The sequence below is a fragment of the Xiphias gladius genome, chromosome 16 (genome assembly GCF_016859285.1).
Source record: "Xiphias gladius isolate SHS-SW01 ecotype Sanya breed wild chromosome 16, ASM1685928v1, whole genome shotgun sequence".
NCBI classification, from domain to species: domain Eukaryota; kingdom Metazoa; phylum Chordata; class Actinopteri; order Istiophoriformes; family Xiphiidae; genus Xiphias; species Xiphias gladius.
Genome location: NC_053415.1, coordinates 11,366,057 through 11,392,413, shown reverse-complemented (window position 1 = coordinate 11,392,413; position 26,357 = coordinate 11,366,057). Strand labels below are relative to the sequence as shown.

The 26,357-nt window shown below is 38.7% G+C and overlaps 1 protein-coding gene across 1 annotated transcript in view; it reads left to right on the top strand.

The window, feature by feature from the left end:
* The window catches only part of LOC120801644 (receptor tyrosine-protein kinase erbB-4-like), a 302,300-nt gene extending 284,086 nt beyond the window's left edge, over positions 1-18,214 (top strand). Inside the window, 10 exon segments of the mRNA XM_040148804.1 lie at positions 5,104-5,259; positions 6,597-6,672; positions 8,786-8,932; positions 10,376-10,473; positions 11,199-11,369; positions 15,814-16,060; positions 17,147-17,284; positions 17,544-17,733; positions 17,735-17,764; positions 17,956-18,214. Coding sequence (XP_040004738.1) covers positions 5,104-5,259; positions 6,597-6,672; positions 8,786-8,932; positions 10,376-10,473; positions 11,199-11,369; positions 15,814-16,060; positions 17,147-17,284; positions 17,544-17,733; positions 17,735-17,764; positions 17,956-18,214 — 1,512 coding nt within the window.
* The last annotated feature ends 8,143 nt before the right edge of the window (positions 18,215-26,357 follow it).

The following is a 26,357-nucleotide window of genomic DNA, read 5'->3' as shown; positions in this document are numbered from 1 at the left end:
ACAATGTCAAGCAGATGCTGCAATGGTGTCACAAACCTCCAATAAAACTGCACCATTATTCACAATAAACAACACAAAATAGACAGTCACCAAAACATTCCGTGCCCTCCAGAGATTCTGGCATACCAGTTAAAATGAGCCAAAGAGGCTGTGTAATAAAAGAGAAAAACAGCACAGACGAGTCATGTTTTCCTTGCTTCTGAGTGTTCAGTGTTCAGAACAAAATGATTCTCATTCACAGAAATGCATTAATTGAATTTTTTTTTTACAGGGGTTATTATCCTACACTTGGAAGGAGATGAGGAGACTGTTTTATTATTTAATGCAAAAAGACATAATAATTCAATGTTCATATTGACTACTGTGTGGGAGACACAAAGTTTGGAAAGTTTGGATTTGGTCTAATGGGCACCCACTTAAATAACATACACTACCTACCTCTATGGCAAGCTAACTGAGGGAAAATGAGGAGTCAGCCATACAAAGCTGTTCCAGGGAAAGGTTAAACATTTAGGGAAATAAAGTACGCTTCTCTTACTGAGAGTTAGATAAGAGGATTGATACCACGCATGAAGATTGGAAGTGGGGGGCAGCTAGCCTGTATTTTTCCTAAAGTTCAAAAACACCGGCCAGCACTTCCAGAGCTCACTAATAAACATGTTGCATCTTGTTTGTTTAATCCACAAACAAACAAACAAACCAAAAAAAGCTGTTATGGTTTTATAGAGAGCTATCTGCTGTAACTATTTGCTGGGTAACGGCGGCTAGGCACAGTGACCTCCTGGAGTCACTGCATCACCAGCACGCAACTATACGGATTAAACAAATGCGGTACATGTTAAGTAGTGAGTTTCATGGAGGTGTTTTTAGGTATATTTTCGAACTCTGGACAGAGCCAGGCTAGCCTGATATGTACGACAATTCAGATGTCTTCCTGTCTGTCATAATTAAATCAATTGAATGAATGGATGAATAGTATTGCATCAGGATGAATCATTTGATTATAGATTTCTGTGTGTGAGTTTGCCCCCTGTGTGTGTTGACAGCTTCCTCTGTGTGTGTGTGTGTGTGTGTGTGTGTGTGTGTGTGTGTGTGTGTGTGTGTGTGTGTGTGTGTGTGTGTGTGTGTATGTGTATGTCTATCTTAGCCATAGCCAGGACAAACAATATTGGGAAGGGCCAGTCGGTGAATAATGGGTGCCACCTCTCCTTGCTCTCCTCCTATTGATTTAATCTCCAGCCCTTTGCCATACGCCACCAAATCTTTCTTCAGAATACAAATCTGAGGACAATCCTGTCCTCTCGGATTTTGTTTGCATGACTCTGTGAAATAAGCATAAATAACCATGACGGGAGGTCAGAATATTGTCTGGGTGAGCAGTAATTCTCTTGACTGGTGAGAGAGCAGTTATGCACCCTGCATGCAGACCTGTAGCACTGTCCTGTTCAACTTCCCTTCTGTGATTGTTCTTCACCACTGTGTACACTAAAGAATAACTCTAATTGTATACTTTTAACAAACATACAGTCAGTCTTCAAGCAGAAATCAGCAGCTTCTGCACCCACTGCAGTGACAAAAACTAATCAGAATGATGGACAGAAAGGTCCATTATGCTGATTAAAATGATGGACAGAGTTGTGGCAGGTGGCAGAGTTGTAAAAGCTTACATGGAGGCCTGTTTTTCATAAGTAGAAACCACATTTTAAAACTGCACTTACTAGTGGAATGTCATAGTATTCTATTCATACAGTTTAGTCAGTTTATAAAAATGTACAATGGTGTGAAACTTGGTCTCTTCTAGCCTGCAGAAACACAAAAAGAAGTAGGACTCTTTTTTCATGTGACTGTGAAATGGCTGTCAGAAGGTGGACAACCTTGTAACTAGGTTGCTAGTAGTAGTATCTACAATTGTATTTTCCTAAAATTCTATGTGATTCAAAGCCTTGGCACTTCTGCTCCTAGCACTGAGTTTTGTTTTTTTTCCTTGCCTTGCTTTTCCATATAAAATCTCCATGTGCAGAGTTTAAGGCACAGGCCTGATCCCCACTGATTGGAAAGCAGCTCTCGTCTGGAGGCACGATCATAACAGAGTCTGTCTGAAGCCCATGGATTTTCTCTGGTGGCAGGCTTACCTGAAATAAAGCTTACACAACTGGCATCTCCCTGGCTGTGGCATCCAGGTTCGCTGCAATTACAAACCTCTGGCAGTGAGTTGTTTTCAACCATTTCCACATGGGAGGGCAGTAAATGAGAGCAACCAACTAGAAAAAGAAAAAAAAGTTTCCTCCTCACGCACGTCTGCAGCCACTTCCCACACTGCACACTTCTATCACCCCCCCCCCCTAATGTCATTGTGCTGGCAAATTAAAATTCATGGGTTGCCAAGCCATCCATTCTCCCTCCATTGCTTAATTGTCTTGAAAATTGAGGAGATTACCGGGCACGATTTATGTATAAATAAGAATCTGTCAGAAACCTGGCAGTGTACACCAGGACATACACACACACAGACTTGATGATTTGGGAGCTGTAGGCAATGGCCAGCGTGGGATACCTCAAATCCCAACCTTTATCCTTTTCAATTCCACCCTCTGTGTATATCCCTCTGAGCAATGCAATGAGCAATGCTATTTTTTAAGTAGATTCGGTATTGGCTGCTCAAAAAACCTTTTCATGTCATGTATTTACATATGAATATTTACTAAACTCAGATTCTGTATGGCTAATGATGGGATCAGTGTTCCTTGGATTAGACATTTAATAAATCATACCAGAGTCCTGCAGGGGTCCAGGTTTGCAAACCTGCACCCGCCCCACACCCACAAAGTTCAGTACCAGAACCGACCCGTTAATATAAGTCCCACCACCCACCCGTACCCGTAATGTTAATTAAACACAGTCACTCACTTTAAAACTCATCCAGATTGATCTAAGCAGGGCTCGCATGATGGCTGGTCTGAGGTTATCTGTCGTTTTGCATAATGTACTGTCCCCTTCAGATGTGCAAAGCACTCGCTCAGTCAGCTCCCACTTGTTGCTGATGTAATGCAAAGTGACACATAGATAACCGATTTGGTGGTAGTCATCTGTCCACATCCAAAGTGACTCCCCGTTGCTATCAGTCAGCTGCATTCTCAACTCTGGAATTATGATGAGTTGAGGGGTGAAAGGTTGTGTCATAGGCATTCACAATTTTAAAGAAATCGTGGCGGCTAGTTTTTATTCTCATGTTTGTTTTACCCACTGCCTGCTTGTATGTAGTTCATTTTAACCTGTGCCCATACCCGTGAATTTTTAACCATTATACATCATTTGGGAATCAACAAATGCTCAATGTTGTGTGACAGCTGGAAAAAGTTTTATATTATTTATTAGTCACAGGAATCCAAAAGGCCTATACCATATTGACAAGTTGGCAACAATGAGGCTGGCTTCTCAAACATCATGTCGGACTGAATAATCAAGTGAAATGGCAATTTAAGTTTGATTATCAGGTGGTAACTTATCCGTCATATCTAACTTCTAACTAAAACCCCATTCCCTGCAATACTGTTATTGGCGATCAAGTATTTTTTTGACTTACATGTATGGATTCATATAAGAATTGAAAAGGTGGATATTTGATCAGGTAAGAATGCATACTAAATGTCTGTACTGTACTGTACATATGTAGGTGTATCTCCACGTGGGTTGCAAGTCTGCAGCTACGTGTGAGTTTGTGTGCAGGTGTGTGCTGAAAGTGTATATTCTCTCCTGGGAGGCAGCCAAATGAGGCAGTGTGATTATAGCCTTACCAGTGTAATCTCACCTCTTAGAATGCCGCCACTCAACCCCACATTTCCCCTCTCCTCCTCCACTCCCCTCCTCCATCCACTCCTCCTTTTACTCCAGCCGATTGCAGCTAAATCCAATTTGTTATGGTTTCAAATAAGGCCTAGTTTTTCTGTCCTCTCCCCACTTCAGACAAAGTGGCTTCTGTTATTGCTTGTCCAATTTGAAATAGTTTTTCCCCCCGATCTTTCTTTCTCCTCAGTTCCACTCTTGCATTGGTGGACAGTGGGTGGTGTAGACTCGAGATGTGTAGCACGGAAGCAGCAACTGAAAATCTTTTACACAACCATACAGAGATGACCTTTTGTAGCTTGAGGACATTACTGGCGTTTTGTGTCATACTGAACTTTTCTATCTGCTTTTGTGGTGATGCAAATTCTGATTGATGACTGTCGATCTCACTTTATTGTATCTCTAAGTATAATGTATGTGCGTGAGTGTGGGTGTGTGTTTACGTGTGATAGGGGTTGATATTGCTTTTTGAAGGCTGACACTGATAGTTTTTGATTGACGCTGCTATTAGAATTTACTTCTCTTTTTAGTAAATATGCACATTTTATTTGAACATTTGCATTCCCAAGCAAAGATCAATAACAGCCCCTCTTACTGACAAACGAGTATATCAGTTTCTCAGTTGCAGTCCATGTTTTATGCTCAAAGCGGTTTTGAGGGGGATCCATGCTTTTTACTGATGATTAATCGTATGAAAACTTTGTCTGAATATCTAAGAATGTCAGCGAGCAATGTCTTTGCCTTTTTCAAGGCAGATAATCAACATTCATTAAAGCAGGGACAGGGAAAAAGAGTAGAGGGGTGGTTTCTTAATTGTTTAGTAAATGTATTGCATGAAATGTTTTGCATCAACATTCCTCTCTTCTATGGGTCCTGTTTTTAATTGAAAACCTGCCTCTGGGTTGATGCTTATGGATGCAGCTGTTATTGCATCACCAAGAATTTGGCAATAATGAGGGCTTTTCCACAGTCTAGTTGTTGACTGATGGGAATTATAACCATAAAAATAACAATGTGGTGGTAATGATGATGACACGAATAATTATAAAAATTCTAATGGGCTCTTGGGGGTGGTAGTGATGATAGGGATGATAGTGATGAAGACAGATGGTGATGCTGAACAGGAGTCAGTCTTTCATGTGTGCGTTTGTGCAGGTTACTACATACTGCTGCACACTCAAGCCTGCAGATATGTGTATTGTATATAAATGAACTCAATAGAAAATTATTGCTGTGTGTGTGTCCATTTGTGTGTTGCAGGGGATGATGTATCTGGAGGAGCGTAGGCTGGTCCACAGGGATCTAGCAGCCCGAAATGTCCTGGTCAAATCTCCCAACCACATCAAGATCACCGACTTTGGCCTAGCTCGCCTGCTGGATGTTAATGAGAAGGAATATAATGCTGATGGAGGAAAGGTAAACAAGTAATGTACACTATCAGACAAATAGTCACACAAATAAACAAATAACTTGTGTGTCTACATATGAGGTTTTTGAGCCTCACAATGTACCCCTGGAATAAGTATATATGTGTTTTAAGTTGCAAATTTTGGTATATTTATTAATCAATATGTTTACAAAAAAAAAAGTTTAAAGGAATAGTTCAAGATTTTGGGAAATACCCTTCTACCTTCAGCCCAAGAAATTGATGAGATTGTCAATACCAGTCTTATATCTGTCTGGTAATATGAAGCTAAAGCTAGCATTGCTTAGCAGTATCTATTTCTTTACTGTCTTTTTTTCTGTTCAGACAGAACATCAAGCAAATTTTAGAAGTGGCATGATTGCGTACAAAGTCAATTTAAAGACCCTAGTAGAAGCAAATTTGCCCAGGGCAACCCAAATTGATACAAAGACATGTCTGTGTGAGTTAAAATTGTTCAAAGATAGGAGATGTAACCTTCTAATTAGTGGGCTTTAGAGATGCTGGTTGTCGCATTGTGTTACCTTCCCACATAGCCAGGCTAGCTGCTCGGCTATGTGTGAAGGTAACCAAATTTTGTCCTAAGCTAAACTAACCAGCTACTGGGTGTAGCCCTATACTGAATGAACAGGCATTAGAGTGGAAAGAGAATAGGCAAAATGTCGAACTATTTATTTAGAAATAAAAATTTGATTTGCATTTGTATCAGACATTTTAAAATGCTATTGGTAAAATGTTTTAATGGGAATTCCAATACATTATTCTGTCTTTAATTTTTGAATTAATTAAGTAGTAGGAATATTAGAGTATCTAGTCGCAGTAGTAATATTTGCACAGTAGCAGTACTTCTGGTATTATTAAATCAGTACTGTTGGTGGTGGTGTTGGTATAGTTACTGTTATTTTGACTATGTGATCATTTGAACCTGCCTGAGTGACCTTGTTTAACTGCTTTTATTATCTGCTGTTGATGATGTTTGGTTTTGGGGGCTCACTGAGATACAATAATATTGAATTACTGTTTCGGACCATACCACTGACATGTTGTAAAAGACAACAATAATAAACAATAAACATTAGCATTAATTATGGTTTTATATCGTGAGGGAGGAACTTAGCTTACCACAAAGGACAGTTTTAGTGCAGTCAGTGAGATTCCATTCTGCTCTATTGGACCATCTTATTTACTTTTGGGGAATGGAGATCTCAAAACCCTGTATATGTAATAAACAAATGCTTCCGGCCTCTTCTAATACATATATATATATATATATATATATATGTATATATATATATATATGATACTGATGTGCTATTCTTCTTTCTGGCAGATGCCCATCAAGTGGATGGCCTTGGAATGTATCCATTACAGGAAGTTTACACATCAGAGTGATGTTTGGAGTTATGGTAAGCTTCAAATTTTCCTTTTCCACAACTCAGGTGAAGTGGATAAAACCATTAGGACCATGATATTTTCATATAACAGACAGATCAAGTATATTCTTTCAGTGATTTTCCATTTTAAATGACATCATAATACATTCATTTAGCAGAAACTTATGTCAGAAACCTCAGGTGCATGCTTCTGCATGTTTTGTGTGGAAGCACTAGTGCTTAAATAGATGTCAGATGCTGGGTGGCCAAGAGAGAAAAACAAAGAATCCCATACACTGGCCATTTAGTTCATTTAGACAAATTGAAACTGCGAAACATTGGACGGCCAATATGTTCTCCAGCTAAATGAGAGTAAGCTAGAGTTCCTCATCATTGCTCCTGCAAATTGCACTTATTGGTTTTGATTTTGCTTTAAAATTTGAAAAACGATCTTTGTTGCTAGAAGTATCTTTACCTCATTAGGTCTATAGCTAAAAATAAAATATTTTTTCAATTTTGGAAATATGAAAACTGCCTTAGATCTCATCTGCAGCTAGCTCAAAATGCAACAGCAAGACTCCTCGGTACTAAAAAAGAAACCATATTTCTCCTGTATTAGCCTCCCTTTACAGGTTAAGTATCATGTATTTCTTTTTGAAGTACTACATGGGGTAGCACCAGCTTGGTCATCCTTAGTTACCCTTGAGACCCAACTTGCTAAATGGTTGGTTTTTTTGGGAAATAAGATGTATTACTATAAGTGGTGTGTACACATACTCTAGTCTGAAAAGGTGAGTTTTCAGCCTGCGGCAGAAGATGGGCAGTGACTCTGCTGTCCTGACTTCAGTGTGGAGTTCATTCCACAACTGTGGGGTCAGAACAGGGGAGAGTCTTCACTGTGATTAGCAACCACAGGGTCCACTTAGTGACAGGGTCGGCAACCCTCCAGGCAGAGAAGGGCAATGGCTGCACCAAAAACAAACACATGTCAGAATAGTACGGTGTAGACAGAAATCAGGACAACAGATATTAAAAAGAAGATATCAGGAATGCTGTAGAGTGTGGATGCAAATTAATCTAAAGAAGAGATCTCACATGTATTGCGTGTATAGTTAACTCCAGACTAGTTTCTAGGTGGGGAGGAATTTGTGGATCTAAGGCAGCTGTGGGGGAGTTTGCCACCATGGCATTACTGACAAATGAGAGAAGACTGATGATTTCCCTTACTTCTATAACTGCTTGAACATGTGGCAATCGCAATTACTGTAAAATGCAAATAGGCTGATCTACTCCTTTAACTACTGTAATATTCAAATCAGTCTTTGCAGCCATCAGCATGTCTGCAAGATTGAAATCTGACGACTCTCCTCCATTATCCCTCAGTCTAGTCAGATTATTATTACTATATTTCCAATAACAATTTCCTGTTTAAGTCTACCAAAGACTTGTAAAATCATTTAGAAAATAAAATGTGCAAGATTGGTCATATCAAAGAGAATAATTTGTGTTTGATTAAAAGTATCAGTGTGGTGTAGTGTGTCCATGTCCCCAGTGGTCCTCTATGACCAGGGGTTATTATACTTCCATGGTATTGTGTGCATTTACTCTGCTTGCCACTCATTAGCTCATTAACACTAACATGATTAAGCCTGAAGAGTGCTGAAAGTTCAGACCAGCTGACGACTTTCAAGACTGTGATTAGTTCCTCTCCTCCACTGATCTTGTGTTCTCTTTTGTTCTCTTGTCACTCTTCTTTACATTTTTTTTGTATCTTCCTATTCTCTTCCACTTGTGTTCTTTCCTCTCTCTTCCCCTCTGATCTCTTCTGGTCTCTCATATCTTTTGCTTATCGTCCCTTTTCTACATTTTGTTCTTTCTTTCCTCACTTTTCTTTTTCGCTTGATCTCCTATTTTCTCCTGTCAACTATTCTACTTTTTTCTGTTTCCATCTCTTTACTCGTCTCTTCATTACTCTTGCTGTACAACCTGCCCTTCTGAACTCTTTCATTTTAACGTTCTACTTATCTTTTCTCTACTTGTTCTTTCCTGTGTGCTCTACTTTATAGATCCTTCCTCTTTTTTCTATTATATTGTTGCCATCTCCTCTGTTTTTCATTTGTCTCTTTTCCCCTCTTTTTCATTTTAGGGGTAACCATCTGGGAGCTGATGACCTTTGGAGGGAAGCCATATGATGGGATTTCCACCAGAGATATCCCAGACCTGCTAGAGAAAGGAGAGCGTCTTCCGCAGCCGCCCATCTGCACCATCGATGTCTACATGGTCATGGTCAAATGTAGGTATAGCATCGCCGTGGGCAAAATATCAGGAGTTCCTTACAATATAAAATAACTTAATGCAACAGCGCCACAGACGCAGAAAGAATTTTTCATCTTTCTGACAGTCTCAACAAATATTTCACATTATAATCTTAAAAAATGTATTTAGTGCAGAGCCTCTATATAGCACTACCTTATAAAGTATTATACATGATTTCCAACTTTTGTGCCCAGCCCTGTAGACAGTACACAGTAGAAAAGCCGGTGGATTTTAGGGGTGAAAAGGAGGCCAACTGGTTTTTAATTGAAGCAGACAAAAATAATTATGCTTTTAAAGAGTGATTTTCAAAATGCCAAGGCTTTTTTGTAAAACAGGGTCTAGGTGGTGTCCAAGATGAATATTTTTAAAGCCAAAATATTACAATTCTAAAATTGTGAAAAATCATTCAAAAATAACACATTTTAGAGGGACTTATGGTAGAAGTTGAATTTGGAACTCATTTTTCTGGCCGGCTGTTAGCCTCACCGTCTACGCGTTGGCCCTAAGGGTCGGTCACTGCTGTCATGCCATCAGGCACTGGGGTCACAGGTGGTGTTGTAACCTCTGGCCACTGTTGCCAGGACAAAGACTTCGTGCCAGCGCCACCACGGCCTTGTCCTCTACTCTCCAAGCTGTAGCCTCTGCCCCTCACTGTCACCTTGGCTCTTATTGACACCCTGAACCTGCGCCAACCTGGCAAGCCGACACACACGCAGCAGGGAGAGGTCATTGTCACCTGCCTGTTACCTGCCTTTCTTTCGTACCACTACACATACAGAGCTCATACACCCAATACACACACTTCATATGTGGTGAAAATGAACTTCATATTCAGTTCACTTCATTACTACAGGATTTATTGGCAAAAAACTAATACAGAGATAAAAGGTGATAATTTTTCATTTGAAATCTCCTGTATCTGTATGTGTTTACTTGTGTGTAAGGCGACATTTCTGTCTTTCGATCTCTATGTCTTATTTCCCTGGACACCTAGACAGGCTCTATTCAGGGCCAGATCACATGATTGCTTTGGCACTGTAGCGATGTGTTCACAGAGAAATTGGCAAAAGAGCACTTTACTCCATATGGCCATTCGAGTGATGAAACAGTATTTATCTTTAGAATGGAAAAAGTGATTACAATAAAGAGAACATCATTAAAAAATCTGTAATTGTTCATTATGGATCGAATGGGAATGTTTTATATCACGGAAAATGGTTTAAATGGAAAATCTTTTGAGACCTTTAGAAGTGGGAAACTTATGTGCATCTTTCAGAATGTAAGTTTGATGACAAGATGCACTGTCAGTCAGGAAATAAATGGATCTTGTTGGGTGTACACTATCCAAAGGTTTAAATATCAATATCTATGTTTTTGGAACCTCATATTGGTCAAACACTAACACAAACACATTTTTCAGGCTGGATGATTGATGCAGACAGTCGACCCAAGTTCAAGGAGCTGGCTGCAGAGTTCACTCGAATGGCTCGTGATCCCCAGAGATACCTAGTCATCCAGGTAGGTAAATCTTGGTGACTTCCATAAAAGACCTGGATTAAATGTCTTCAAGAGGATTTGATGACATTTCTTGTAAAACCATTTGGTTGAAAAAAAAATCAGAATTGGTAGGTTTCCTCCAAAGTAGAAACCCATTCCCATTGTGATGTTAGATATATATATATGAAAGAAGGAGAGAGAGAGCGAGAGAGAGAGAGAGAGAGACAGAGAGAGGTATGTGTTATACCTTAAAGTGATTGTGCTTGCTAGGCTTAAATTAGTCAGCTAATGCAGTAAAGGTTAAGTTTTTATCATCAGCAGATTACAGAATAATAATGACAAATCGTTGTTTTAAGCTTTTTAACTAAATAGAAATCACGGGAAGATATTATGCCAATTAAAATGTAAGTGTTTTGAATGTGACAGAAATACTAATCTATTTGTTACATGAATACAATACATTATTAATTACCGTAATAAACTACCAGACTGAAAGTAAAACATTGACTGTAATGTAAGCCTTTGCCTAAGTTGCTTATAACACTCTCTCCCTTTTTATCACATGGATTTCAATTAAATACGCTTCGGAGAAGTGTCAAAAATGGTACTTTCCAAAGATTTTAAAAAGTTTGTCCATATCTGTGTTTCATAACCCCAAACCACCACACACGCACACACACACACACACACACACACACACACACACACACACACACAAACAAACATCAACACACAACTTTTCTCAGGGTGACGATCGCATGAAGCTGCCCAGCCCCAACAACAGCAAGTTCTTCCAGAGCCTCTTGGATGAGGAGGAGCTGGAGGACCTGATGGACGCTGAGGAGTATCTGGTCCCCCACTCCTTCAACATTCCACCACTGGCATACACTCCCCGCCCACGCATGGACTCCAGCAAGGTATTTTGATTTAGGAGTCTCCCCATACCTTGAATCGAGGACACTTTGACAAATATTTAGACTGTGATATTTAGTGGACACAAAATGAAGTCCTATTAGCAGTGGAATGTTTGATCTAATGCCTTTTTATTCTTTTCAGTGAGACATCTAATTAGTTTGGCTTTTTCTGTTAGCTACTGTTATACAACCAGATGGCAGAGGTGATATGAGCAGTGCTGTCCTTAAATGACTGGCTTCTCCTCTAGGTATAAAATCACTCCCTACATGGAACTTTACAAAGTTGGATTTTATGTTCCTCACTAAGATCTGAGACCCAGATAGCCACCTGATTGAACTGTGATGCCATACATGTGATTTTATTAGCACTCTTAACATAGTGGTTGGGATTGTGGACAGGCTATTGTATTTAAAAGTGTTGATAGGTATAGATATAGATAGATATAGATGTAGCCACTTTGTAGTTCATTGTGCCCTTGTTGAGATCCACCAGCCTCCACGTTTAGCTACAGAAACAGTGGGTCTCCTTCACAGAAAATGGCCTATGTGCAGTGTCTGTTTCTAAAGTAAATCATTGGAGCAATGGCATATCTTAAGTTGTAATTATTATGTTTCTGTCTTATAAAGGTGGCAGCATATGAATTGTAAAGAAAAGATTTTTGCAGAAACCTAATTTGACTACTCTTATAAACAAACTTAAAACAATATCCCGATACTTGTGTAAAGTAAGGTATTATTAACATCTACCATCAGATTGCAAGAAAAAAACTAAAGCCCTTCATTATTTCAAGCCTTCAGTCACATTCCTATAATACAAGGCTTTAAAACAATCCAGTAAGATTTTGTGATTTTACAGTTAATTTGATTTAACATAATTGTAGTTCTTTAATCTTATTTCCAATGTCACTATAATATTTCAAAATATTTCAATAGTAACTCAAGATGTTTTCCTGTTGCAGTTTAAAATTATTATCTTGTGATTTTGTGCAACCTTATCTTTTGTATAGTATAATATTTTTTCAGCTGTGGCTGTGGTAATAACATACCCACATCTGAAATTTTACACCCAACATGGTGGAAAAAATAAGGGTGTTAATGGGACATTTCAGAGCGTTACCAAGGGCATTATTGGCTGATTGCACTGGTTACCGGGCTCAAACTGGAGGCCTGGTAATTTCAGTTTGTCTCTGAGCCGACCACAGCTATGTACTGTATATCTTTGACTTATTTCTTATACTTGACCTGGATATTAAGTTCCTGGTTGTAAAAGATTTTAAAGTCTCTAATCACAGATACTATCAAATCTACTTTTCAAGCGGTCAAAAAATCATCCCAAGTGTATTGTTTGCTTCTACATTTTTAAAGTGATCACAAGTGTATCTCTATTTTTTAATTCAAGTACGTCTTGGGCATAGTTTTCCAACACCAGACAGATGCTAAATTGTTTTAATGATAAATGTCCTTGAACCTCAAAAGATCCTGTTCAAATATTTTCTAAATAAAACATGCATTGCAACAAGTGTGAGTGTAGGAGACCCGAGCTTAAAAAGCAGTAAAGGATTTAACTCTTTAACCTCTTTTAACAATATAGTCAAGCGCAGTTTTGTCCAGTTTTAATGTCCAGTACCATTTTTGGAGAGAACACTGTCAAGCTAGAGTAACAGGCGTGCATTTTAACAATGTATGTCAGTCAGAAAATCAGAACAATCACTCTGCCAGACCACTGCACCTGCAAAATACAGAACATTTTTAAATATTCCAAGAAAAATGTTTTTTTCAAAACCTGATTTTCATAATTATAAGCAACCATATATGTATTTCAGCAGCTGAGTCAATGCAGACGTGTTTTTCCTATACTGCATAAAGGCTGCTCAGAAGTATGCATACTTACACAAAATGAACTTGGTATTTGGTATGGTATTGTTTTTTTAATAACAATAATAAAAGAGATTTAGTTAAGTATCTTTTCATTAAACATGTGCTCTTGATTACCATTTCTTATTACCATTTATTTTGAGTGTAGCAGCAGGATTACTGGCATTGAACCATGATAGTAAAGGAGACAATATAAAGTCATTCAGATCATTTATATGTTATATAAATGATCATACATATATGGGAATTAGTTTTTTTAGGCACGCAATGCAGGACTCTCACAAAAGATTGAGAACTTGAAACAGAACCCACACAGTTTTTTAATTTCACTCCCATCTTCCTCCTGCTCTATTTTTCTCTGTCCGTTTTCCTTGGGCTTTCTCCATTGTGAAACAATAATAATTGGCTTCTTCAAAATTGGGGTTTATGGCCAGATTCCCTCAGTTCTTTAACTGTTCATCTTCTTTCTTTGTACTTAAATCTATCACAAAACCAGTCACACAGCCAGGCAACTCAGCCATTTTGTATTCCAATATCCCCCTGTGTTTGTGTCAGAATAAAAAATGCCTGCTGAATGCCAATGACTTCTGTTCCAGCTCTGTTTGGTGCATTTCAGAAAGGTGAAAGATTATTTATTTGCATAATATTTGTAATACAAGTAATACTCTGTTTTTTTTTGGGCTGTCTTATCACGGCGGATACTGAATTAATTTGATTAATTTCATATACACAAATAATGTAGATGACTGTAATGAACTAAATTTTTGTAGCAAACAAAATAATAATAATATTTACAGATGAATACAATCTTCACTTGCATAGTTGTACAACATAGCTGAAAGAGCTTTTTCCAAATTCACATACACACATTGTTATCACGACATTAGGAACTGCCATTATTAATATGCATCCTAGTGCCTAACAATGAGAGTCTGAGAGTTCCGAATTTCATTTGACCATGAAAACAATTCAATTTAATGGTGACCAAAACATTGGGTATGCTACAAGCTCCTTGTGCTCTCACAGGGGAACATTTGAGTGGGGCACTTTAGTTCACTCTCCTAAATATTCAAATGTGATATTTTACTTTACCATAGTTCCCAATGTCTCCACAAAGGATTTACGATGTCCATGATGGTCTTCATGGTCAAGGTTTTGAGAAAATAATATGATTGTGAACTTGGTGGTTAATTTTAATGACTTCAAATATGATTTAAAGATATTTTTTAGTCATGGTATTTTCTGTTAGAATACTGAGACAAGAGAGGAGGAAGGAGGAGGAGGTATAAATGAGAACTTAGAAAGGGTTATTTAGTAGATATAGGGGAATGAGAAAACAGCGTGAGCTCTCAAGTCTTGACTAATACTTAAAGTATAGACGGCTGCATGAGAAAGTGAGGAAAATTCAACAGTGATAGACAGTGAAAAAAAAGATTGTAGTGCAACAAGTGGCAAACAACCAGGGTTACACCAGGAAATGCCAGTTGTCCAAAAAGAGCTGTTATTTGCTGCTCCTTTGCGCTGGTATCCTATTTTGACAATTTCACTGTCAAAACAAACACCACAAGCTAAAAATTGTCAGTATTTCTACCATTAGTGACTAACCCATCTCTAATTACTAATAAAAGGCTATTTGTCTCTGATTCTTGGTACAGGCTGTGTTATCACTGTCTTATGGGCTACATGGTGATGAATAACTGTGGAACCTGTAATGAAAAGAGTACAAAAACTGGGATTTGAACCTGCACCTTAATTCACAAACCAGAAATCCAGGAACTTAAGTGCCTTTTGCAATTCTTTCAAACTGCGTGTTTAAGACAAAATAAGCGCAACAGGAAAATAACAGATGCCTCTGCCTTATTATTAAGATTACATACTTATCAGACACTATGTTAGGGTGTAAAACAGAAAACAAACCTCTTGCTTGAAAAACAGGGGAACAAAGATAAATCAGAATAAAGCTCCTAGGGAGTTTCCAAAAAAGCATTTTTTTGTAATGAGCGTAGCACGAAATTCACACAGCAGGGCAGGGCTGATATGGCTTCTTTAAGACTTTACTGCATGGAGCCTTTTAATTAAAAATCTTTTAATTATATTGTCCTTGGCAGTCATGCTGCCATATCAATTTTTCACACTGCTGTTTGTCTTCCCTGCCTGTCTCATTGAAATATTACAGATGAACAATGGAACAAAGAACTTGAATTCTGCATTTTATGATCCACACTATTTTTGTAGGGCAATTTTACTTTTATATTTCTATAATTTATTTTTATTTTATTTATTTGTTTGATTGTATGTTTGTATTTTTTTTTGTACTTTTGTACTTCATTAGTAACTTAAACTAATGTGTAGACCAAAGACTAGACAACACATGAATATCTGCTCACATGGAGAATAATCTGAACCTTAGTTATCCCTAGAGGAGCAGAAAAAACTTTGCCATAACTCTCCCCACTTTTATGTGTCGCATGGGGTTTGCTTTGCTTCTGTAAATTAATACTCTTGTAATTCAGCTTCACATTCCTGTAGCTCTGTCCTAACTAAACCGTCTCCTTCCTCCCCTCCTCCCTAGAACCAGTTTGGCTACCAGGACCCCAGTTTCGGCATGGAAGACATGCTGGCCACCCTCCCCAGAGTCTCTGTTCCACCAGTGTCTGCAAGCTGCCTCACTCCGCAGGACCTGGCCTCAGGGGGGCAAATTGGTGGCGTATTTGGCCGTGGCAGCCAGGATGACCCCCGCTGCAATGGCACCCTGAGGAAGCAGGTCTCCCCAAGGTCAAACACCCTTGGGGCTGGCTCAGGTCTCACTACAGGACAAGGTAAAGCAGAGCGTTATCGGAAAGTTTTGGAAAATGTGAGGATGGTATAGGACAGTAATCTCCTCACTGTGAGTGTGTCTGTCCTAAACCAAACCTACATATTTATGTATACAAATTAAAACCGGTAACTGATTTTAAACTTTTAAAATTTTTATTAAAGACAATTTATGGGCATGGATCAATCACATAGTCTTCCAAAAACTTCTCAGGGTTAGTGACTGTTATAATTTCCTCTGCAGGACTTTTAAAGTGAATTTCTCTTGAAATTACCAGGTAATTGCTACACATGTGCTATGGTTGTTTGGATAGACCTTTAACCAAACATGACAGTTAATTGCGTAAATTGTTTTATTTATTTTAAATTTTTTGTATGGCCTTGCATTTTCCTGTATAACAACCCTCTTCCACACCCCAGGAATAAATTCAAATACTGGGTGAAAAAAGTTGGTAATCCACGAACCAGTAGCTTAACACATAAACCATAATTTGTGCAATCACTCATCAATGAAAACCAATTTAAAGTGAGATGACTGGCTCGTGCCCTTCTTTGAGTGGCCATATCTGCGGATTTCCTCATTGGTATTGTACTGTGATGGTGGATCACTCACTGTCTCGTGCAGGATTTTGGAGATGAGAACAACAGGCTAAGATCATATCTAGAAGCTGTCTGACAAAAGCGAATCCCATATTACACCTCTCGGGCAGCAGGAGAGAAAAGGGAACAGTTGAAAACAAGTCGACCAACACTTTTGACTTAATCACAGGTTCTGAATGTCTGCAGGGTAGGCCACAGGTAAGATAAAATGCATCTCGGGTTATCAAATCCCCCAAATCCCAAGAAAAATACAGAGTGGTTGAGCTATTGAGCTATTAGCCATAGCCCTACCCGAGAGTGTAGTCACAAGTAAAAATAGTTAAAAAATGTGATTGAACTGAAAATCCAAGGTGCTTGTTTATCGAAAACAATGACTTGCATTAAAAAGATGACACAGATTAACAAGATACCACAAATCTGTCTCCAGGATCCTCTTATTCATGTAAATAGGGTTTGTAAATAACCTTTCTTGCTTGCTTTTTTTCTTTTTGCTTCCCAAGTTGGAGGGGAGGACAGTAGTGGACAGCGTTACAGTGCCGATCCAACCGGTCTTTTAACAGAACGAGGAACAAAAGGAGACAAAGACCAGGATGGCTACATGAGTGCCATGAGAGACAAGAACAACTCAGGTTACTTTGACACTTTTGAGAACTTCTGAATGTGTCCTAAAAGCAAACGGATGTTTGGCTGGAGGGTGATAGAACTGAATAAATAGTTTGTGTTTCTTTACATATTGCACCTTGATATCTTACATGCTAACCCAAGGGTCACTTAAATGCAGACATCATATTGTAAGCATTATTTTAGTGTTGCAGTATATAACTTTTTGTGGTTTAAATGCAGATGAAAAGATCTTAGCTTATCTTAATATCCCCTTTTTGTTTCCAGACTATCTCAACCCTGTAGAGGAGAACCCCTTCGTCACGCGTCGGAGGAATGGTGATGCACATGCAGTGATTGATGGAGCAGGTTGCCACACCCTGCACATGGCTGGAGCTGCTGCTGCCCTCAAAAGCCAGTCCACCCACAGGGACGATGAGTATGTCAACGAGCCACTGTACCTGAACACCTTCCTTAACCCTGGGGACAAAAACGGATTGGCTGGCGCAGTCTCCATCGCTGGCCCTGGCTCCTCTGCTGCCCAGTCAGTATCACAGACAGTCAACCCATCAACATCAAGCCACATCGTCTCATCCGCTGGATATGTGGTACCTCCTGGCCACCTCCCCCACCCATCATACCCATCCCACACCCTGCATCCAGGGCATTCAGGACACGCTCTGCACTCAGGCATCACCAGCAGCACCATCATGTTTGATAAGAAAGGCAAGAAGGCCACTTTTGACAATCCTGAATACTGGCAGCACAGTCTCCCCCCAAAGTCCTCACTGCACAATCCTGAGTACCTGCAGGACTGCAGCACACGTTTTTTCTACCGGCAGAATGGACGAATTCGCCCTGCTGTGGCCGAAAACCAGGAATATTTGTCCGAGGCTGCTATGAAAGCCGGCAATGTGTTGCCACCCCCTCCGTACAGGCAGAGGAACACTGTAGTGTAGTGACCCCCTTGTAGCACCATGGAGGGATGAATAGAGGGATAAGGGTGGAGATAAATGGACTGGGAACAGTCCCTTTGTGTCCTTGCAGTACTTATCAACCTGGGTTCTCCTTGCACCCTCCCTTAACACTTCTCTCGGTTATATCTGAATGCAAGTCTTTTATTCTCACTCTAAGGTTCTGCCTTTTCTTGACAGGACCACAATAACAGTCACTGACAGCCTCACTTGCCATGCAAACCATCTTTTTGAGGTCCATCCTTGGCCCCTAAAGCCAGTAGACACATCTCTTTGAGGTTGGTTCTGTTCTGGAGCAAACTGTCCTGGCATCTTTAGTACTCGTGAGGCACAGAAACAACACTGTCAATCAAAGATTTAAATTAGATGCTTTATGGAATAAAAAAGGAGAAATAAAAAGAGGTTAGCCCAAAGAGAGGATTATTGCCATGACCTTACATTAATTGTGAAACCTTTTCGTTGTATAACCATACATTACTCTTCACCATTTCACCATGTTCTTTTCCCTTATTTTCCACCCAGCTAGATGTACACATTGTAGTATGCACATATTGCTATTGCTTGTGTGCAATCTGTCAAATGGCACATGCAAATGGAGTTATGTGGTGACCTACCAGCAAATCTGCAGTCATACTGAAGGGCCCAGATGTGGCTTGCATGCCTGCCCACATGCTTCTTTGACTTTTACATGTTTTACATGTTGCTGCACCAGTAATGGGATTCAAACATTTATCACACACAGCTCATATCATATTTACAACATGTTAACATCCCTGCAGCCTTGACACACCAGTAATTACTATACATTAATTCATAAGTAAATACACACACCAATAAGCCTGCTGCCACTAGAAATATATTCTGGTGGAAAGGCTAAATTGACCTTGTGCAGGAAGACAGTGTTGATAATGGCAGTCAGCGGTGCAGTGCAGAAAATGGCTCAACAGGAAAGTAAATGTCACCACAGTTTTATGGAAAGCTGTGACATCATCCAGTACTTAGGGGAAAGCATTCGACAGATTATTGGCATGACTAGGGAGGGATTTGAACGGCTAATCACTCAGAAGATGACCCTTAACTTCCTACGTTAAGATCCCTCCTGTTCTCCTTTCATCCACACCAATCCAGTTCGAAGAGCCAGCAAACCATTCAGTTCAATATTACCTTCATAGGATCCTGACTGACATAACCAATGGTAACTACAGCACTAGGATTGATGTTTCAGTGGAACTGGTGCCTGGAAATGGACAACTCTTTTTAACAGGGCAAGGAGCATGATTGTGGAGAACATTTAAACAGGCCATGACAGAAAGATATGAGTTCAGAATCTGGATCAGAGCATGTTTTTTGTTGTTTTTCTTTCTTTTTAGGCATCAGGGATCTGTTTAATTCGTCACCTTGTCTTACAGTGGATGTGACTAATGAAGGGCAGGTAAACAGCACAGACCCCCAGCCAGAGCACTGTGGAGATGGCAAAGAGGCTAACCCTGCAGAGCTGTAAATAAGCCAATTACATGTCATTACCAGAAAGACACAATCCCAGAAAAAGGCTCTGTGGACCAAGCTGCGCCTGGAAAGATGTCAAAGTACATCAAAAGATGAGGATAAAAGATTTTTTTTTCACCTCTCTGTCTTCATACTGTTGTATGTCATAAAAACGGAAAATTATCTTTGACCACGTAGTCACGACTACAGGGCTTTGCTCTGCCTCTTAGGATAAAGATGGTTCAGAAGGAGAGACTGGCAAAACTGTCTAAAGAGGCCCCCACATTTTTACCATGGAACACTACAAGAAAATGAGACACTTTCTTTTTTATCGGCGCTTGACATTAATGGTGAGACATTACAACTCATCACTGAATCCACTGATGGCTACCGTTCTGTACTGATACAATACTGCCAGATGCCACAGTAAGCTCTGGTGGAGACCACTAGCATCTGTCATCAAATGACTTTGAGGCCTAATTTAGGCCGGGGTTGAAAATTTAATAGTACTTAATGCTCTGGCACAGCCAAATGACTTTGCTGTTATTCTCGCTCTAAGCAGCAGTTCATTCAATTTTTTTTCATTATGTTGCAACTATAATTTACAGTTACACAACAGCTTTCACTGCACTGAGGTCTAGTGTTATCTATTTTATTGAGAAATTTACAAACAAAAGCATATCCCTAATCTCTAAAGACTATCATAATATTAATGGGGTTGTGCCATATGACGATATACACTGTAAGAGGATAGACATTTGTCAAACTATCAATACTATTTATGACAAGTTAGCTATCCCTTTAAAATCTAGTAGTTTACTAGATTATTACAGACACTGCTGATTTACAGGATTTTTGCACCAATGTGATGAAATACCTTGATTTTTCAGGGGTATGAAAGGGATATTCATTAAAGAGGTATTCCAGTGATTTAGTATTGCGCTTCCACAAAGTTAGGGGACACACAAGAGAGAGATTTTAAAAAGAATGATCAAAGTCCCTAGTATGAGTCAGGCTCCACAAGCACTGGATCCTACATTTACAAAATGCAGCTTGAAAGCATCTACTGATCCCTCCTAAATCCCCACTTCTGTCAAACCCCACACCTCTAGTTTATAATGCAAGTTTTCTGTTAAAAAGTTTTAGTCTCAAGCCTAAACCACGAAAACCCTGACGACATCATCAGGGTTATTTTTTTCAAACTTTAGAAAGCTCCGTCCAGAGCCACAAAAGATGGTATACGAATGTTTTCACAAGCTGAGTTGTACTGATCGTGACAAGTAAACAAAACTCCATGTGTGAAATCAGTGGCGTGTTCCTTTAAATAAAAACACACATTCGCATCTGGTTATTTTGTCCATAGTTACACAGCTTCTCGACTGATATTCCAGAAAATTTACTACATCACTATATATAGTGATATTTCAATATGAGTCCACAAAAACCTTGATAGATGACTCCGCATCACTTACCTTAAGTAATAGGTGATAATACCATAAAAGGTGGAGCCCGACTAATTACTGCTCACGTCTTACTGCTGTAATAATAATACACAACTACTGTTACACTACCTTGTGCCTCCTCATTGAAAATACCGGGTAGAGGGAAGATTCAGACAAGCAGTGCTGATGATTTACTGTCCAAAAGACAGATGTTGCCCAGGCACAGTGTTTTCTCTCCCTCTCAGGTTTTATGGGGAACGATAATCATCCATTTGAGCTCCAGCTGAGGCACAAGTTGCCACATCATAAAAGGACGTCAGACCTATTGAAATTAAAGTATAATGGAAGACAGATTAGTGCCATAATACCACAGTAGATGCAGTGCTGAAATTTGCAACTCAAAAGAAATGTGAATTTTATAGATGGGATGGTGCAGGGTTTAAATGGTCAGTCTTGACGTCAGCACTGTGTAAAGTATCACTTTGACACTTTGGCATTGACATTGCTCTGTTACTAACTTCATTTAGCTTTGCTAGATCACACTTTCTGAGATACTGATTGTTCTGCTGATTTCAGATTTACTTGTTTAAGCTTACACTTACCATATGTATACATTCTTTGTGTAAATGTGTGAAATGAAAGTGTCTTTTGTTTTTGAAAGTCAATTATGTAACTCTATTTTTACCTTCACGAATAAGGTATTAGTTGAAGTGCTTGTAGACTAAAATTAAGCCGTGTGTTTAAGCGCAATGACAGCAGAGGAGAGTCACCAAAAGGCTCCATAATGGATCTCTGTGGAAAAATAAAGCCAATCTTCTGGAGGAGAAAACCTGCTGGTGCTGTCAGCCAGCGGGCATCACGAGGGGATTTTAGCTTTCTGAATGCTAATTCATCCACTTTCGCTTGTTGTTCTGTTGGGAAATCATGTTAACCAACATCTTACCCGGTGCACCAGCTGAGAGGCCCTGAACGACAGGCAATAGGCTGTAATCCTGCAGCGGGGTTAAAACTAAGGTATTAGCATTCCAGAAATGTTACTAGACCAATGCATCAATGTTACAAAAGCTAGCAGGAGAGAAGGTGTAAGTACACTGTAACTGGCAGAGGAGACCAGAGTTGATTGCAATTCTTTCTTCCTCGTCAGAGGTGACTGCAGAATTGTATGTCGCAAACACTGTTCTGCAGCTGAAGCAGTGAAAACCGAAAAGCAGCTATGTTTGGAGTGAATACAAACAAAACCAAAATGATCTGGAAGGGAAAAGTGATTGTGGTCAAATGTTAACTTGAGTCATAGTTTCATGTGAAAAGATGTGATTTTGCTGTATAAAAGTAAACCTCATAGGTACAGTAGATATTTAAAGGAGCACAATAACTCTCAGTACTGACTGCTCACCCAGAAAATAGGCCTTATGGTAACAGTTCTATTTATTTTGTACATCTACTTTTGTTTTTTCAGTTTGGTGTATTTTAGACATAAAACTACCAGTCAAAAGTTTTAGACCATCTCCATTTTCCAGCTGTTTAAATTAACACAATTCGGTGTCTGAGTGTTTCTGAAATTGAAGCATAGATCAAATAAACAATTGGAAAATAAAAAACAAGGAATCATGGAATCTTCTTGCTGAGCTAATTTTAATCTAAAATTTTGACTCATCCAGCAGCCGAACACACTCAAAGTGTTCTTTCTACAATGGAAATCAAATACTGTTCAGACAGTTTGTCCCATCACTGTTGCAGAAGTTCCCACAGATGTGTTGCACTTGCAGGTTGCTTTGCCTTCACCTTCTGTCCAGTTCATCCCAAACCAGCTCCATGGGGTTTAAGTCTGGAGACTGTGCTGGTCTTCCCTCATGTGAAGCCACCGTTTAGGTCTTTTCCTCTAATGTGTCTTCTTTTTCTCACCATGTGAAAGCAACATACAGTCCTACTTCCTGCAGTACAGTATTGTAATGCATCAGAGGGTGTAATAACACAGTTTTTTCCAGCACTGTCTTTGTACAGACAGAGGCTTTGTAAGCAATTAAAAAAAAGTTGGGGAACCTGTAGGAACTGTTTGCATTAACCTTCAAGGCATCATTTACTTCCATTGCTGCAGGAAAGCCTTAAGTTAACCAATTTCTTAATCCCTCAAAAAGGCCAGTTTTCTATGAAATTTACATCATTTTTCAGATTTGGTGACCTAAATTTTTTTATGATTTTTTTTTTTTACCTTGGGCAGTTTACCACTGACTTTTGTACCAATTAAGGTTATTCACTGGACTTGAACTGCCGAAATTTCAGTAAACGCTGGAAAAATGGGGGGGTTCTAAAACTTTTGATCGGTAGTGTCTGTAATCATATGTATTGTAAATGGTATGTAAAGTTTTGTTTTTACTCCTTGTTTTTACTCTTCAGGGTCTAATGTGAATTTTTTGATATGGAGTTTGAAGTCATCATCTTACATCTGTCATGTTCTCTAATTAACTTTAAAGCAGTTTTTATTGGTGTCCCAATTTAAGGGCTGGATGTTTGCCCTTAAGAGGAACTGAAGTCCAGGCTGAACCTGCATATGGTTGCCAAGTGAGACTAGATTAACAAAGACCAAAAGTGATGTGTTGAGTTGCTCATCAACCGATTAAGTTTTTGCATGTTTCTCACCAAGCAGTTCCCTGCAGACAGCATATGACATTTAAACGTGTGATTAAGTGGAACAGGTTTCACCTTGCCTAACTTTACAGTACGATTTGGATATTTCCCCTTTGCACCGGATGGACAACTGGCAACTGCAAATATCCAAATAACTTCCACTTCTTAACAATCTAATAAAATGTCTAGGCTGCAAAGACAGTGGAGTTCACAGCTGGTTTCCCTTATTTTACACCTTGCAGTGACTTTTCCATTGGTCAGTTAATATGATTTGATTATCAGTGATAGAACAGCTGAAAAGAAAATATCTCCTAAATATGACATTTTCACATTACATTTCCCAGTTTTACAAATTGAGGGGAACTGCTTGACCACTCAGGTTAAAACTGACCGGTACGGAATTGATTGTGGGATACTGAAGACTGCAAATGATACATCAGTTGTGTCCTCCAAAGCAAAGGCAGACTTAATTTTTAAGTCACATTCTGTGAGACCTTTAAAATTGGACAGGCCTTGTAGGACTATTAAGACATATCCTGCCCAGAAAAGAGGACCTCAGAGGGTCCAGCCCTGAACTGGAACAGGGTGACTATATTTATAGTGTGTCCTCTATTTCTCTTTCCTATGCTTTGATTGTTCATATCATGAGGACATGTTTTCACAACATAAGTAAATTCCATTTACCTGTGGTCTAAATGTTCTTACTGTATTGGATAAAAACATGTTACATCTCAGAGAACTTCTATTAATTACTCAACAAGTTTTGTTCAATGCATCATCAAATAAATCACACATAAAGCAACTGACAAACACATATTCTACCACTGTAATAGAATCAAACTGTGTATGGCTCTCATATTCTGATTTCACTCTGATCCATATGTGTATATTATACAATGTCATGAAGGGAAAGATGACAGTGGTTGAGCAAGCACAGTTTACTATGTATTGAATTGATGGTAAAACTGTAAAATGGAAGTAATAATTAAGTGTTTTAACCAAACGGCGAAGACATTAAAATAGTGGGTTGCTCAACAGTTTTACCATTGTTAAAAAAAAAAATTTAAAAATAAATAAATAAACAAAAAGTGGATAGTATTTTTATAGGTAGGTAAAAAGTGGCCAGATGCATCTGTAAATAGGACAATGATGCTTCATTTTTCCAGCTGAAGCTATTTTTTGTTTGTTTGGTTTTTATTTCTCCTCGCATCATTGCATTTTTAGTGGTCTACTGTATCTTGTTTTTTTTCTTTTGAGAATATCTTTTCTGTATGTATATAATTATATACAGTATATATGTATATATATACATATATACTGTAAATGTAATTTGAAGAGTGAACTCTGACTTTGAAAACGCTTGCAGGGTCTCTTGTCACCCCCATCCCATCATTCCTCCTGTGAATGTGTGATTGTGTTTTAAGTACATCCTGGCGGATTTTGTCTTTCAACCTCTGCTCTTGCTCAATTTGTGGGAGTGAATTTTTGTCTTTTTTTTACTGAGTTATTATACCCTCACTACCCTTGTTGCTTCTCTCAGTATTATCCACCACTTGAGATTTTTTTTTTTTAAGATTTTGTACACTCTTAAGATGCTGTTGCAAAACTAATGAATATTCAATATTTAATCCCCCTTTTCTCTCAGTCTTTTCTTAACAAATGTTATTAATCCACCAGTGTCACTTTACACTCTGAGGTTTGAGGACCTATATTATATTTCCTTGAGCAGTTTAATTTCTATTCCCTGTGAGCTCAGTCATTGTTTACTTTCAGATGATATTCAGCTCTTCATCCATTTGTGGCAATACTGAGTGAATGGTGTAGCAATATGATGTTGCACTGCTGAGAGTGATTTAATGACGTTTGAGTAACTGAATGAAAGACAGTTTGTATGAGTTGGACTGATCATTTAAATCACTGATATCTGCTTGTACAGAAAAGTTGGTAGGTACTACTTTGGTTTCATTGGGATTTAAATGTCCACTGTTTTCTAAAAGTGACGGTTTTATAGGAAGTTAGTATTTTCATTTAATGGGCTCTTGACAGGACCTTTTGGGAGTTTGGCCATTTTGTCACCTTACCTAATACATGACATGAGGACTGGCACCAAAATCAGGTTGAGTTCCATTCTCATTGTGGCATTGTAGTAAATATGGATGCACAATTTGATAATTGGAATATACTGCCAGTTGTATTACATATTTCAATTGTAAAGTACTCAAACACAACTTGTGTTTTTCATCCAGGAACTGAGTCAGACAACTAAAGGATTTGTGCTGTTTTTCTGATAATACTGTATACTTCACTAATGAGTTATATTACGATTTTATTTTCAAAACTTAAGATTTTAACCAGTATCAACTATGGATTAATTAAATGTTGTCATCATTTTTATATATTGCCTATTACCTACTGAATACTATAAGCCCATTATACACTTACCATTGTAAAGTGTTGCATTATATTTGATGATTTTGGTGCCAATCCTGCCTTTTTACAAATACAGTGTAAAGTGATCATTTTGGCAAGCTCCTCAAAAGTCGTTGAATCTTTTTAAAAGTACACTGAACTTTGGA